Source organism: Lolium perenne, chromosome 2 (genome assembly GCF_019359855.2).
Source record: "Lolium perenne isolate Kyuss_39 chromosome 2, Kyuss_2.0, whole genome shotgun sequence".
In the NCBI taxonomy this organism is placed as follows: domain Eukaryota; kingdom Viridiplantae; phylum Streptophyta; class Magnoliopsida; order Poales; family Poaceae; genus Lolium; species Lolium perenne.
Genome location: NC_067245.2, coordinates 265975690 through 265992220, shown reverse-complemented (window position 1 = coordinate 265992220; position 16531 = coordinate 265975690). Strand labels below are relative to the sequence as shown.

The following is a 16531-nucleotide window of genomic DNA, read 5'->3' as shown; positions in this document are numbered from 1 at the left end:
GCCGGTTTTCCGGTATCCTAGCAGCATGAGCGCTAACAGAAGCAAAGCCATGGGCAGCGTTATACTCACGTACGGTTAGGTTCAGCTCGCGCTGCGCCCTGACGACGTCCTTGCCGCTCTCGAGTATCTTCTGGCGCTGCGCTTCTAGCTTCGCCTGAGCCGCTGCCGGGTCGATGTTCTGCGCGATGGGGGTGGCGAGGACGTTCATCGCCGCTTGGAGTGGTGTTTTCGGCGGTGCGGATGATGCCCCCGCAGCGCCTGCGTCACGCTCCAGCGGTGGCTTGGCCGCGCGGGTTGAAGCCGCACACCCAGCACCTTCTTGCGCAGCTTCTTTGCCGGTGTCGACCACGCCTGCCATCATCACCTCCACGCTGCCAGGAGCGCGGCCATCATGTAGCCATCTTGGCGGATCCGGCGCCACCAGTACCGGCGAGAGGCACTGGCGCACTGGGACGGTGCCGAAGTAGATGCGGTGGCTGCCGAACTCGATGATGCGGCCGTTCTTGGGGAAGATGCCGCCGTTGGCGAAGCAGCCCGCGTTGTCGTTGATGAAGTCCATGGCGTAGATGCGCTGCACCAACGCGGAGACCGTACGCTGGCCGGCGACGTCGAGGATGCCCGCCCGAATGTGAACTCCAGCAAGCGCCACTTCATGCCCCACGGTGGGCGCCAACTGTCGTCGTGGCGAACGAGCAGATGCCATGGGATGGCTTAAGTTGGGGCCGAATGGGCGCTAGAGGATTCGGGGGAGGGTTTGCGACTAGGTAGGACGAACTTTCGGATGCTTTCCTCAAGAACACAACCAAAGGCCGGTATGCAAGAAGAAAGACAAGAGGAAGAACTCTGCTCTAGATCGCTAACTTCATTGATCTCATCATGCTTACAGGTTTCTGGGCGTACATGAGCGTCTAGGATTGACCCTCCCGAATACGGGTGTGCCCCCTCTCCTTATATAGGGGAGAGGGTGGCTTACAGAGCAAGAAACCCTAATGGCATCTTTGACTGGACAAACTACTTTACAAAGCTACTTTAATCATGGATGACGCCAGGGTCTTCTTTAATCAGGGACGCTGACGTCCTCCGGCTTCTTTCAGCGTCACCCCTCTCTTTGGCGCCAGGGCTCCGATTAAAGTCACTTTGCTTAGCTCATCCTTGTCTTCTAGCTCTGAAGAGAATCTTTGACCGGTCTTGCCGACATGCCCTTCCTTCCGGTATCTTCTTCATCCGGTTCCGGTATACCCCTCTGAGTATACTGGTCTGCCTTTACTTAGCCAAGCTCTTATCTTTGTGCTCCGGTAAGAATATTAAACCGGTATCTTGATGGCCCAAACCATCCGGTTTGGCATGCCTTTGGCATACCGGGGGTCATCCCCCCAACAATGGGGGTTTCATCATCTCATATCTGAGCTCCCTAAATGCATACAACACTCGGGATATATGATGAGATATTATCTCCATGGATCTCCAGAATGTGTTGTGGAGGACTCGAAACCTATGGTTATGATATATCATATGAAAGAACATAGCAACATGTTCTTCCACGGAGGTGTGAATGTTGTCCTTCAACAATCCACTCCCCCTTAGCCTTTTCACTAGTGCAAAGAATGAGGCTCTTTTCATCCGGAGCATTTGGAGAGCTCTACATCATTTTAATTGTAGATGTAGTTCATGTTAGCGCGCTATCCTTAGCGCTGCTTTGAGCATCGCACAGTACGAGATGGAGGCCTCATGAAACCAACCAATCACTTCGATTTCGTATCGACGCAACATGTTTGGAGGGTCTGCAGGCACCAAACGCTACTTTTTATCTCTGTGACCGGTTATAGTGCGTGCAAAGCTACCAAACACGACCCTATCTGAATGCACCACCGGACTAAGTGCGTGTTTGGTTTGTGCCCAGGATTACCCTACCAAAATCTTCCTCGAAATAGGCTTTCTCCCCGCTATATTAATATAGTAACCACACGATACGAGCATTCTGGAGCCGCAGCACAGCCAGGCCCAAAAGAAACGGAAGAGAAAGAAAAAAGGAAACAAATGCCGACACCGGTAGCTCGACAAGAACGATGACGACCCCGCAACCGCTGCGTCCTCCGGATTCCCACCACACTCCTAGCACCTCGAACCGCCGCATACCAAAACATCACCTTCAACAAGGAGAACGACGACGACGCCGCTGCTGTCCGGAGTACTCCTAGGGTTTCCCCCGGTATACGGAAGGAAATGGAGAGGGGGTACATCCGATGCCCTCCAAGAAGGCAAGGCGGCACCCTCAGGCGCCACCGCGTCAGAGTCGAATGAGCCGACATGGATTTCTCCCAACCCCCAAAACCACCATGCCGGACGATTCGATGAGCTCCCCCAACCTACCGCCCACCAACACACGCCCCCACGGTCTTGAAGTCCTCATCGCTGTCTCGTCGTGGACACCGGTGCAATGCCTAGAGGAGGAAGAGGGAGACAGCAGGGCCCGGGGTAGCACACCACTACCGGCGGGAGGGAACAACCTCCACCGGACGACCACTACCGGCGGTCTTCACGGCAGCCGACCGGACGAGGCAGGAAGGACAAACCAGGCCTCTCCTGGCCCGGCCGAGCCCAACCAGGCCCGTGAAGTCCTCGTCGCCAAGCTGCAGCAGGCCGGCCGTGGCATCGCCACCACCCTGCCACCGCTGACGAGTCTCTTCCGCCACCAGGGAACAACAAGGTCGAACCAGGGGCCTATGGCCCGCCAAGCCTAGATCAGGCCCAAAAGGGGCCCAGATCTTGGCCGAACGGACGCCGCCACAACCCCTCCTGACCGCCGCTCCGCCGCCAACGACGGTACCGTTGCGCCTCCTTCCACCCGACACACGGATCTCACGCCGCCGCATCGGATCGCCATAGGCCGAGGTGCACCGCCACGGGCTGCCCCGCGCCGCGCCAAGGCTCCACGCTCGCGGGGAAAGACCGCCCGCCACCGCCGGCACCGCACATGCAACGCCCGGCGGCCCGCGCCGGCGGAGGTGGAGAGAGGGAGGGGAGAACTGGGCTGGGAGGAGCGGCGGCTAGGGTTCGCCCCTGCTCGCCTGCGCGGGGGGCGAGAGGAGCGAGACGGGGCGCGGCTTGCGACTCCGCGCAGGGTTGGGAGACTAGCTCCTCCTACCAAAATCTTGGCTAGGCAACATTTGGTTGAGCCATTTCTTGCCCACAACATTAGCTAAAAAGAATGAAGTAGAGTTGGTAGCGGAGCATTGGCAAGCCAACTTTGTGGCAACTATTCAAACAAGAACCAATCTTTTAGTTATGACCAAAAAATTAGTAGGGTATGGTTCGGGAACAATCCAAACAAACCTAAAAAAGAACGGTTCAGGTTTCAGGGGCGCCGTTTTCGTTGGAGGTTTGCCCAGCTTTGCGGTGGCGCCGTCTAAAATTAGGTTAAAGCTTGTTGAGATGATGGGGTGTTTGCCGGGAAGCATCTGCGCAAAGTGACAAAAGGATCCGAGAAAGGGGCGGTGGATCAGCTGAGGACGCGATGCCGCTGCCGGCCTGGACCACCAGACAACCACAACAGCCACAGCTTGCCTCCGGAGCTCCAACCGGAGTCAACGGCGATCTCAACGCTTCAGTCGCCGAGGAAGCACCGCCGGAAGTGTAATTACTGCACATGCTCACTTGGCCAAGGTTGATCCCGTGAGGTGATCGATTACGCAAAACTACTGTGGTAGTACCAGTCTACGTAAGAAGTACGGAGGAGTATTTGAGACGGCCGAACTCTCTCCCTCGCGCTGGCTGGCGTCTCCTCTGCTACTCTACTCCCACTGACCGGCTTGACCAGCTCCACCTTTCCCATTCCATTCCCGTTGAACCATCCGTAGCTGGAACAACGCGGAGGAGGAGGAGGAGAAAAGAAACAGCCCACCGCTCCACCTCCCGAGACAGCTCACCGCCGGCCACCCACCCCTCCGCAGCTCCGTCGCCCATTCCCGCCGAGGCCGAGCTGCCCCCCGCGCCCGCGCCCGCGCGCCGCCGCCGGCTCATGCCACGGTTCTTTGCTCGGCTCCGCTCCGCTCCGGCGATCCCCGCCCGCCCGTAGCTAGATCTGGTGCCGCGGGAGGTTCTTTCCCTGCCCGGCGGGATGGGCCGGCGGCTTCTAGGGCTGTGGTGGCTCGTCGTGGTTTTGTTCGCGGCGGAGGCGCTGGCCGCGGAGGAGACGGCGGTCGTCGTCGGAGGAGAGCCGGGGCCGCGCCGCCACGCCTACGCGGCGATGATGTACATGGGCACGCCCCGCGACTACGAGTTCTACGTCGCCACGCGCGTCATGATGCGCTCGCTCAGGGGCCTCTCCGCCCACGCCGACCGGGTCGTCATCGCATCGCTCGACGTCCCGCCCACCTGGGTCCAGGCGCTGTAAGCTCTCCCCCCTCCCCACCTCTCCTCCCTGTCCCCTCCTTCCCCGGCTGGGTTTCGCCTTGGATCCTTCTGTGCTGCCAAAAGCTCCGTGACCTTGCAGCTGTTTGATGTACTGTACTTGAATCGGGGTCTCATACAACCTTTGGTTTCCTTCTTCAGACCCCTATAGCTTGCTTGGTTGACTTCGTGCTTGGTTTGTTCTTGGCTGCGTATTCGTATCTATATCACCATCACCTACGCTCTGCTATTAAGTTGGCGCCACTGCCCTAGTTACACCATCTTTAATTCCAACTCATTCCCCTGTTTGCCCTGTTTCTTCTCAACTTTATATCGATATTCATCCTTTTCCCTGTTTTTTTTTTTTGTTATCTTGCATTTGTGTGCGTTTTTTTGGCGCGCGGATCCTTACTCCTTAGTATCCTTTCGACTCGTCCTCTTGGCTACTGTTTTATCCAGTACTTCAGGATGCACAAGCCAGATTTACGCTCACATACTTGCTTCTTTGAAATGGTCTCGAGTTACTGTTATTTCTTTGAGCTTCACGTTGGTTCAGTTAAGGCATTGAAGTTTGTTAGTAAGAACAATACTACCTCATCTGCGTTGTGAAATATTTGTTCACAAATTGCGAGATCAGAGCAACCAATTTCCACGAACCAGTTAAACTTAGCTCATTGCCAATCATCGCTATTTCACTGTAGAATTATTTATGTTGGATGACTTGGCCTCTGTTAGGTTTACTTGCTGAAGGTCAACCTGTTGACTTTCTGCAACTTCTACTAGTTAGCTTATTATTATGACTGCATACAGCTGTAAGCAAACTGCTTTCAGTTGGGCATATATGCTCTACTGTTTTAGGTGACCAGAACAAACTAGAGTCGATTTTATCTCTATTTTGGCTTGTTAGTACTTGCCAGCAAAGTTTATGCTTTCACCAAGTTCTAGCTTTGTTTTGTGGAATCTGTAAGCTTTCTCTGTGTCTTATTCTTGGTCGCTTCTCCCCTGTTCCACAGAATTTCAGTCCTTCAAGTGCTGTCGAGTTTCAGAATTTTTAGAAGTCGGCTTTAATATATGGACAACTTATATGGGAATACTACTACAAGTTGGTAGCTGTGTCCCGCTATCTACAACAAAAGAACTTATGCATTCAGAACATCAAGTTTATGTTGCAAGATTTATCATGAAACATGCTTTTAAATTGTTTTAGCTATTGTTATGTGAGGCAACATGTTTGCACGGAAGCTGACGATCAAAGTACCACCTTGAAGACGTTGCCACTGTCCTGTTAAAGGCATACATTTTGGATCAGAGGAAGTTGTTATTATTGAGCTGTGTATTTAACAGTGTTTGAAGTGTATAAGTGAATTGTACTAGCCCTTTCCATGAGTTTGGACTTTTGGTTGCATTGGCTAGTGCATGAAGCTTGACAAACAGTACTATATTTTACTTCTCATATCATGCTTCATGCTACTGCCTGAATTCACATGTATTATCAATCATACAACATACATACTTAATCTGGAATGTGACTTTTTTTGGGCATGTACAATCTTGACTGTTATTTATTTATGCATCTTCAACTGTTTCTGTAGGAAGGATGATGGCGTGACGGTGGTCTCTGTAGATAATTTGAAGAATCCTTACGAAAAACAAGAAAACTTCAACACACGATTCAAGTTGACCTTAAATAAGCTGTATGCTTGGACCTTAGTTTCCTATGATCGAGTTGTTATGCTAGACTCTGACAACATGTTTCTCCAGAACACTGATGAACTATTTCAGTGTGGCCAGTTCTGTGCTGTCTTCATCAACCCGTGTATCTTCCACACAGGCCTCTTCGTACTGAAGGTAGGGTTGCTTAATCAACACATATCTCCTTCCTTCTGGAGATCATTATCTTTTGCAGATATAAACTTGTATAATTGCTTTGTTATTTATAACTGTTATGAATAGAACTCTTGAGATCCTTTAGGGATGCTTTGTTTGTTGTTCAGTACTTCAGCTTAGGCGTGATATTCTGTCATTCGATACTGTGTTCTACTTTCTTCATTTTGTTGCATTAAAAATAGATCTTTTTTACTTTTAGTGTCAACTTGTTTTTCTTTTCAGTTTGTTTAACTTAACACTGTCAGCTTGATTCATCGTATTTTTTTCAAGGGGATTGTACTTCCCTCTTGGAGGTTTTCAAAGCATTAATGTATTTATCTAAGACATGTGCCTTGAACAGAAACCCTTATATTTTGCACCCAAACAATATTGTTGTCAAATTCAAAGAATTTAGTCAACCATTTTTTTCTTTTTTTTGTACAAAAAGCCTGACTGTTCTTGTTAATCGCTTGCTTTGTTTGTAGCCCTCTATGGAAGTTTTTAAGAACATGCTACATGAGCTAGGTGTTGGGCGTAAAAATCCAGATGGTGCAGATCAAGGCTTTCTTACTGGCTATTTCCCGGACTTGCTTGACCAACCAATGTTCCACCCACCAGTTAATGGTAGCAAACTTGATGGAAATTATCGCCTTCCTCTAGGCTATCAGATGGATGCATCTTATTACTGTGAGTATGACTACCGCTATATCAGTATTCTATACGCCTATTCATTATCTTGGCTAAAACTAATGAACGACACTTTTTTCAGATTTGAAGCTCCGCTGGAGTATTCCGTGTGGACCGAATAGTGTGGTTACATTTCCAAGCGCACCATGGATGAAGCCATGGTACTGGTGGTCTTGGCCAGTCTTACCTCTGGGGCTTTCTTGGCATGAACAACGTCGTGAACTTTTAGGGTTAGTGGTTTCCTTAGATTTTTTCTCATCCATATTTCTATTGCATTCTCAAACTCTCTGACACTAACAGTACCTTGCACGAAATTGTTTGAGAATAAAGCACCTTGCACGAAATTGTTCGAGAAAAGAGACATTGGTGACATGTCTTTTGGGAATCGTCATTAATCTTTTTTAGAATAAAGATGCACAAGAAAGTGCATTATCATGCCTACTTATCTTTTATTAGGATAGAATTCCATAAAGTAGGAGATCATTAACTCGATGCCCTTAAAAAATTGTATGGATAAACCAGCATGATCAATTGCCATGTGGAAGGGTGTTGCACAAAATTTTGATTCGGAACTTCAGAAGCACATCATTAATTGCATTTTCTGACTGTGTTTGAACTTGATGTGAAACAGGTATTCATCGGAGATACCGATGGCATTATTCCAGGCTCTACTATACATTGGAGTAATTGCAGTCAACCGACTAGCGCGGCCTAGTTTGTCAAAGCTATGTTACAACAGAAGAATGGAGAAAAACATAATGCTTTCACTCACCACGCTCAGAGTAGTGGCAGCATGGTCCATACTTGCAGCTTACATCGTTCCCTTCTTCCTCATACCCCGGACTGTCCATCCGCTGCTAGGCTGGCCACTTTACCTGCTCGGCTCTTTCTCCCTTTGTTCACTTGTGATCAGTGTCTTCATCCTTCAACCCCTTGCTGTTCTCACAATATGGTTTGGTCTCATCGGCACACTCTTTGTGATGGCATGCCCATGGTATATGAATGGTGTGGTCAGGGCATTGGCGGTGTTTGCCTATGCGTTTTTCTGCGCGCCGGTTGCTTGGGCATCTCTGGTGAAGATAATGAGCTCCTTGCAGAACCTAATTGAGAGGGATGCCTACAGACTTGGAGAACCTAACCAGACGGTCGAATTTACCAAGCTTTACTAAGTTGGGAACGACAGATACATATGGTCACTTCTAGTGTCATTCAATTTAATCAGCTAATCCCAATTTACATTGGCAATTCTGATGGCCAATTCAGTTGTACAAGTAAGCCGAGTTTGGGTACTACAAATGTTGTAACACCAACTGAAACCATTGGAAGTTTGGAGCCCATGATTGTCCTCTTGGACGTGTAAATGATGTATACAGTGCAGGAGAAGGGGAAAATTGATGCGTGTGAAAATGTGTTTGGTGTGGTACTTCCTCAATAGCTAACTAGAGTAATTTTGTTTGGTTTCTTGATTTACTGTTGTTGAGAAAAAGAACTTGACTTTTCCGCAATGATATCTTTTTTTTTTCATTTCGAAAAAACTATCGTCAAAAAGCCCAATATTTTGTTGTTAGTGTCGTGAAATACTGTCTGGAGTACTACCGGATCTATTTCTTTTTGCACCTCCATGAGCCCTGAAGGAAGTTCGAAACGTGATTGCTCGGAGGAAACCTCTCCGCAACTGCACGCGAGATAACGAGTTCTCAAGCCTTAGCTACAGTTGATTTTACAAGAAAGTCCACTTTTCGTCCTCCAACTTCGATAAAAGTTTACTTTTAGCTCTAAAACTTGTGTTTGGTTCAAAACAGAGCCTCGACTCTAAATCGGTGTCACTTCGTGTTTCTTCTTAAATTATTTGTTGATACCTGGTTGCTAAAAACCAAAGATCGAACCAACTGGCGGACTGAATCGGACACAAGTGATATGTGGTTTTTTTAAACTGGGTGTCCACTAAAACAAATCTAAAAACCCATGATAGTGATTGATTTTAGAAGTTCAAGGTTTAGTTCGGTTGCAGGGTACGTGATTGGTGGGGGCGCCTTCTCCAATAAAGTATTCCAAGCTTCAGTCCATCTCGGTAGCGATATCGAGAAGCTTGTGCGAGTGGTGTGATTCTTGAAAACCTCTTTTAACTGGGAATCTTCGGATTGTCATGAAGCTTCATTGGTGGTTATTCCTTCTTCCTCGTCTCTAGTACATGTAGTTTTCTTGACCCCTTCGGTGACTTCCCGCCCGCATCCAACAACATCAAGCCGGCTCAAGGAGGAGCGGCAATAGCAGTGCGCTGTTGATACGGTCTAGAGGTTGAAGACGAAAGGCATCTACAGAATTTCGCTAGATTTTTCCTTTTTGTTGAGGCGCTTTCTACTGCTCGATGTTTCTCTTAATGCTAGGTTCCTTTTCGCAAAAAGTATCAGCAAAAAAATTAAACGTAGTTAAAATGTACATATATGTACTGGTATGACATAAATAATCTTTTCACCTATTTTTTTTTCTATTTTTTGGACGAGCTATTCACATGTTGGCTAGCACATTATTCTATGTCTTGAAACAATGTTGGCTAGCACATGTACACATGGGCAGCCCGGCTTACGGCCCGGCCCAAAAATCCCGGGCGAGGCCGGGTCAGGATTGCACTTCGTGCTGGGCTCGAGCCTGATTTTTGAGCCGAGCGTCGGGCTAGGCCGGACTTGGGCTTTCCATTTTGTTTGTTTTAGCCGGGCCAGGCTTCCCGGGTTGGGTTTTTTGCTCATTCAGGCTGGGTTCGGACCAGAATTACAGGCCCGACAGTCGGGCCAGGCCAGGCTCAGGCCTGACTGTTAACACCGGGCTTTTTAGGCCCAGCCCAAACTTTACCCAAGTTTAAGCACATGTTCCACCTGGCTCTTCGTTACTTAAAGAGGTCCACCGATCGAGTCCTAAGTCTTAAAGATGGCATTCAATTTTTCTCGCACGAAAGGCTTCTACTGATTGGACATTTGCGCCTACGTGATCCCAACGCACTTAGCCTTCATTCCCTTCTTCCTTGCTGAGGAAGTACGGCATGAGTTCCTTTTTTTTCTTGCGGAAGTGCGGCGTGAGTTCTAAATAGGGGTGTAAATGGATAGAATAATTCCACACCGAAACCAGTACAGAATCCGTTTTAAGATACCCATATCTGATTTTAAAGAATCCAGCGGATAAGGATATTCGAATCCGAAGTGGTGCTTCGGATACGGTATCGGATATGTCATAGCAAGTAGCATGCGGATATGGATTATCTAAAATTTAATTAGGACTAATTGAATGCCCGTGCGTTGCCACGTTTTTTATGAATAATTTCAATGAGTCGTGGCAATGCAAGAACATTTTTCCTCCTTTCGCCTCTCTCCCTGTCATTTACAACCACCCCTTCGCTACACCTTTTTCAACATCAATGAGTAGGTTTGACTAAAAAAATGCATACATGTTCTCCATAAAATCATATTAACACAATAGGTATCACAATGGGATGCAAAATCTGTTCAATGGCATGCAATATTGAATTGATATTTCACAAATAAGAAAAGACAGAATACCGAGAGGAAGAGAGGCGAAAGGAGGACTCGAACCCGTTTTTTGGTTGTACGGTGACTAGTGAGGAAGAACCAACTCTCATGTCATAGTAATCAAGATATCTCTGTTCTAAAGTCATTCTACCAAACCTACAGTTCCATACATTATAAGAACATGAGGCAAAGTTTTATTCTTCAAGAAGAAGGCAGAATAAAGATGTCCTTAAATAATAATAAAAACTAAATAGCGTTTTCAATAAAATTGGATCTGCATAAGCAACTTGTTATACTCTCTTCGTCTAAAAATAGATGTCATTTGGACCATTTTTTGAGCCGCTTTATGGTCTTGCATGTCTTTTTCTGCTCTGCATTGGATGTCCTTAAAAAATATTACTTCCAATTGCATAAAACATACGCTTGTAGAGACGAAGAAATACTTGCATGCATGGACCTTGAATAGAAAATCAGTCAAACTGAAAAGGAAACATACACAAGAAAATCAGTTGATTGCAACTGTTGGGCACTGACCTTGAATAGAAAATTAATTGAGCTGAAAAGAATACATACACAAGAAACAACTGGTGATTCGTGTGCAGTTTGTGGTACGTTAATGTGCACTCAATACAGATAACATTCATCCAGTAAACACTTATTAAGAAAACCACCAAAGTAGTGGAACAACTGCATCTCCAAGAAACTCTTGACTAACAAAAATTCATAACAAGTCTAGTACACGCACAAAAGAGCCTGCTCATTGAACATTCCAAACCAAAAAGCAGCACAATTTCATACTTGGACGACCTTTGTTCCAAGATCTAGAACGTTTCTGCCATCTATTGTTCGAGGAGCATATCCAATATTAAAAGAGAGCAGAAGACGATGAGCAGGACACTAGATCTCATTGGCATCGGCAATCCCTTAACCCTCGTATCGGTCGATCCGAATAGACAGCCGACCCGGCCAGGCGGACGCAAGTATCGCGGCGGATTGGCCGCGACTACAACGGCCTGGTCCCATGGACCTGTGCCATTGTGACAAGGTGAAGATCTGAGATCCAATTGCATGGTCTGAGCGGCTACAACAATCTCCTGCAAAATGGCCGTGTTTTATGCGTTCTTTTTTTTTTATCGAGAGAGGAACATGCGGGTTTTTATCGAGAGAGGAACATACGGGTTTTCATCGAGCTGATTAGGTGAGTGGAGTGCCCGAAGAAGGACGAAACGGGGCTACGAGAGGCTAAACGCGAACCGGGCGGAAGACCGAACGTCTTCCTCTATCTCGGCTATTTTAAAGGGTGGTGACATTTTCTAGGTAAATAGTGTGAAATGTAATATCACGAGAAGTATGACATAGCATGTTTCACCTTAATAGTTAAGATTCTGATACATGCGTGGAGGCCAAAGGAAAGAAGCAGCCTCTGTCAACAATGCCATGAGATGCCTATACTCGAGAGTCGAGAGAAGGAGGCGCCGTGCCTATACTCGAGAGGCGAGGAACAACCGAACAAGGTCGCCAGGTAGGGCTGGACAAAAAGCTCGAAGCTCGACAAGTTAAATGAGTGCTCGTTTGCTCGACTTGTTTGAGCTCGGCTCGTTTTGTTAACGAGCCGAGCTGAGCAGCAGTTTTTGCTCATTAAGGTTAACGAGCTAAACAATCGAGCCGACTATGTCCGTGAGCTACTCGTTAAGATCGGTAACAAGCTAGGATTCACCAGTTTTGACAATGAGTCACTTTAGTTATCTCAAATATTTGGCACGAAGGGGCCAAGCAAAATAGCGCTCTTTAAGCATGCTTGAAACTCCTATAGTAGGATCTAAAAACCTATGCTTCCGCTGTTCCTCACCAGGCAATACACACATGTTTGCTTTGCATTGCTTCCTTAACGATCCTTAACGAGCTGCTCGCGAGCGCTCGAAAGAACATAACGAGTCGAGCCGAACAATGATTTTAGCTCGTTATTCTTAACGAGCTTAACGATTCGAGCCTTAACGATCACGAGCTTAACGAGCCGAGCCTTAACAATCCGAGCAGCTCGTTAGTCCACCCCTATCGCTAGGTGATTAAAGTCCGTGGTGTGGGGCGGCGTTGATGGCGTGGGCGACGGTCTCCGTGTCTGGTACTCTGTCGAAGGGGTGCGCGTGGTGGAGGAGGGCCTGGCCGGGAGTAGTACAGCAGGTGGGGCGAGCGGGGCCGCGTTCCGGCGATGGGGGACGAGCGCGGGAACCTTTCGGTGCTGATGGGTGCGCTCGACGCCGCGACGTCAAGCATGGTATGGGCACAGCGGTGGTGTTTGCATGATTCTGCAGGAGCTCAGCGGCCTGCCACTACGTCAGGTCCCTTGATCAGCGGCACTAAAAACTGCCGCTAAAGCTGCAAAATATGCCGGCAATTAGTTTTGGTGGCACAGAAAAAAATGCTGCATTTATTGCGGTTGAGGAAGGTAATTGGTAATTGGTGGCATTTTCAGAAACTGCCGGCACTTTTATTTAGTGGCACATTTCAAACTGCCGGCACTTCTATTTTGTGGTACTTTTAAAACTGCCGGTAGTATAATCTTTGCCGGCACTCTTTAAATTGCCTATAAAACCATCGCAAGCACTTTTTTAATTGCCTGTAATACCATTGCTGACACTTTTTTAATTGCCTGTAAAACCATTGCCTGCAGTTTTTAAATTGCCTGTAAACCCATTGCCAGCACTTGTTAAATTGCCTGTAAAACCATTGCCGGCACTTTTGTTTTATGCCTTCCATATCAATTCGAGGCACTATATCTGATGTGCCATTGATTCCATTTTCAGACATTCTTGGCAAGTAAGGCACTGTTAATCGTGCCTCAAATGTAAATAATGCGTGCAACTAAATTTTCAGGTTAAAAATAACAATATTGCATAATAATTAATATTACGCTGAATTCCTTACAATAACATCACAAATTACAGTGACAGCAATTACAAATGAAGTGTCTATCTTATGTAACTATACCAACAATGAGTCAGCAGATTTGATCTTTGTTACCAAGGCCAAGGACAGAAGCTCCAACCCGAGATAGTTCATGTCTTTCTCTCCGATGTCGAAGCTGCTGCAGAATGAGTTCTTGTCATCAATTTCGCCTTCGTCTTCGTTGCCAGTTGAAGCTTCCAGTAAAGAATGTTGTTTCATTGAAAAAACAGGTCTTACTGACTGTACTAACAATGAAAACATTAAGTAAAAGTTTGAATATAAATAGAACAATACATTGCCAGAATACAAATAAGCAAGAGTATAGATGATTCACATTAATCCAAGGCTTACAGTGTGGCTACTTGAAGGAAACCAGTGTTGTAAGGTATTTCTCAAGAGATACAATGTACATCACGTTGAGCAAGAGTATATATGAGATCATGCAAACGAAGATAGTCAGAATTAAAAGAGCAGAACATGGAAAATGAAAAAAAAAAAGTGAATACAAAGATTTAGATACTCAAAATGACATAAGTAATCACTATCCCACTGAAGGAAATCAACGTGCCTCCTTTTTTCAGAGTAAGATTAGTTAACCCACAAAGGATACTCACAATAATATCAGGAACATGAATTTTGCTTTTGGTAAGCATGATCTCATATCAACCTGTAATAGCAGGAAAAATTAGTTCATTACATGACGGAATAATTACCATAATTTTTCTAACTCCGCATGCTAAAATAGAATTTTGCTGACTAAAGATGACAAGAAAACTGAAGCTAGACATGAAATCAGAACACTCGCAAGAGTAAGAAAGAACAAAACTATTCAAAAGTCACTTTAGAAGGAAATTGATTGCAGCATGGGGTACTGTAGATATTACAAACCATAGTTTCATACTAAAAAGGGATAATACAAGACAAAGCTTTCAAAGTCAATCAGCTGAGAATTTGCAAGGAAAAAAATAGATTCACTTAGGAAAGAGCAGTAATCATGCATATCATATTATCATGCAGTTCTAATCACGAAGAATGGTTTGACAAAACCGAGTTACAGGGCTTGAGAATTCAGCATATCATGAAAACAAATATAACAAGATTGAGAGGGATTAAGTGCTAAAGGTAGACGCGCAAGAATGAAAGGTCAGAACTTTCGAGTGCTCTACAGAAAATCGGTATATTAAGAAAGCGGAAGTTCCCATACCAAGTGGACAACTTCTGGCTTGCTAAGAGTTGAGACACGTATTTGTTCCTTCTTTCTCACTTGCATTATTGCAACAGCAGTGGAGAGCAAGGTCTCCAAATTGGATATAAGGAGCCTGCAAAATAGTGCATGACTAAATAAAGTTTCAATGCAGAGATTGTCCACATGATAAACAAGCTGAACGTAAAAACATATTGCAATCTCAAATGGCAAACACAAGCTGTATCTGGATATCTCATATCATAGAATTCATCACTTATAGCAGAATTCCTTTTTAGGATGACGATAATTATCAATGTGCAAAATTAAATGATGTGAGGACAGGTAGAAACCAAAGCTAAATAGGCACATGATTCACTCATCTAAATTAACTAGATGTAGCATTATATGAGTGATTGTTCTAAGCTCTCTCGCACAACTAGCATCTAATCTTACAACTAGCATCTAATCTAAACATAAAATGTAGGGAACTGATTCATCAACTCCTCCTGAGAAAGGTGTGCAATAATCTGCGAAGATTACCAAATAGATATTAGCATTCAAAACTGGTTGTTCAAGATATGTTCAATTTACTTCTTAGTTGTTTCTAATAGGACAGTAACACTCTAAATTCAAAGGCTTCAATTAGCGTGCAAACAGTGAAAACTGCTCAGGTTTAGCTTAGTATGTATTCAGGTAACTGAACACCTCAGGTAACACAGCTGTACTGATTTCATATATCCACGCAATGAGAAAAAGGTTTAAGAAAATATACAAGAAAAGGTAACATAACACGCTCCTGTGCATTTGCATCTCACAGAGAATGCCAGAGATAACTAAAATCAGTTGAAGTGCAACCATGCCATTCAAATACTCATTAAAGTATTCCTGGAGATTCAGCAAACTGCAAGTCACTGCAACTATGTGAGCTCTTACTCAGATAGCTAATTCGTCGAACACCTTCAGTGCACGGGCTTCAAATTGCAACGCTACGGTTCATACAGATCAGAGAAATCCATCAGAAACTCACCGAGTATAATAAAACGTTAGTTTCACCGAAGACCCGAGCAGCGAGATGCTGAAGAGCGCCACGGGAGGCAGCACGTCGACGAGCACGTTGGAGTGGGGTGCAGAGCGACCAAGGTCGACGGCATCGGCAGCTCGCGGTTGATGGTGCTGAGAAGGACCTGGGCGCGGGGTCCAAGAGGTCGCTGAGGCAGCGTGGTCGACCGAGATCGACGTGGAGGCGCAGCCGGAGGCGCGGGTGAACGGGCGCCGCGCCGGCGCCAGCACCGAACAATGGGGCTAGGGTTTCGCGGGGTTGTGGGAGGGGTGCGATAGCGAATCGCGGCGGCGGTAAACCGTAAACCAGAAGAGGATTCCGGGGCGCCGGCGTAGCGGAGGCGCCGGAGACGCCCGGCAGCGACCGGAGAGGCAGGCGGCGGCATCGCGAGCGTGAGAGGGGATCGAACGGGAGGTCCTGCGCGTGAGTGAGGTGAGAGATAATGAGAGTGGGTCGGGAAGGTGTTGACTTGGTGAGTAATAAGTGATTCTTTCTAAGGGGTTAGCCAGAAAAGTAACAAAGATTACCGGCACTAGTATTTTTTTTGCGAATGAGGCTGCTACACGCTTTGGCAAAATGCCTTTAATCCTGCAAAAGATGCCGGCACTTTCCAAAAAAATGCCGCTAATCATCAAATCTTTAACGGCACTTTTCAATACTGCCGGAATTGATCAAAGCATTTGCGGCACTTTGCTGATCAGCCGCTAATTAGGCAAACTTTTGCGGAAAGTGCCTTTGATTAACACACGATTAGCGGCATAGCTAAGAAAACTGCCGCTAAATCTACAATTCGTGGCAGTTTAGGATAGTGCCTGCACCAAAAGTGCCGGGAATCTGGGGACGTGGCATAGTGTGCGTCGCTGCTCGCTTGAGGAC

The 16531-nt window shown here is 46.5% G+C and overlaps 1 protein-coding gene and 1 long non-coding RNA gene across 3 annotated transcripts; one reads left to right on the top strand and one right to left on the bottom strand.

Moving 5' to 3' along the window:
- Positions 1-3757: 3757 nt before the first annotated feature.
- Positions 3758-8349, top strand: LOC127335868 (putative glucuronosyltransferase PGSIP8). Its single transcript, XM_051362602.2, has 5 exons — positions 3758-4389; positions 5982-6237; positions 6741-6942; positions 7025-7172; positions 7574-8349. The coding sequence occupies exons 1-5, from the start codon at positions 4118-4120 to the stop codon at positions 8109-8111; spliced, it is 1416 nt and encodes a 471-aa protein (XP_051218562.1). The 5' UTR covers positions 3758-4117; the 3' UTR covers positions 8112-8349.
- Positions 8350-13338: 4989 nt separating this feature from the next.
- LOC127335867 (uncharacterized) lies at positions 13339-16142 on the bottom strand. Of its 2 annotated transcripts, XR_007873025.2 has the most exons (3): positions 15623-16132; positions 14614-14728; positions 13339-14076 (listed from the first exon to the last, which is right to left on the bottom strand). It is a non-coding gene; the product is annotated as an uncharacterized lncRNA (long non-coding RNA). The 2 variants fall into 2 exon arrangements; XR_007873024.1 differs by having other exon boundaries at positions 13339-14728; positions 15623-16142.
- Between the last annotated feature and the right edge of the window lie 389 nt (positions 16143-16531).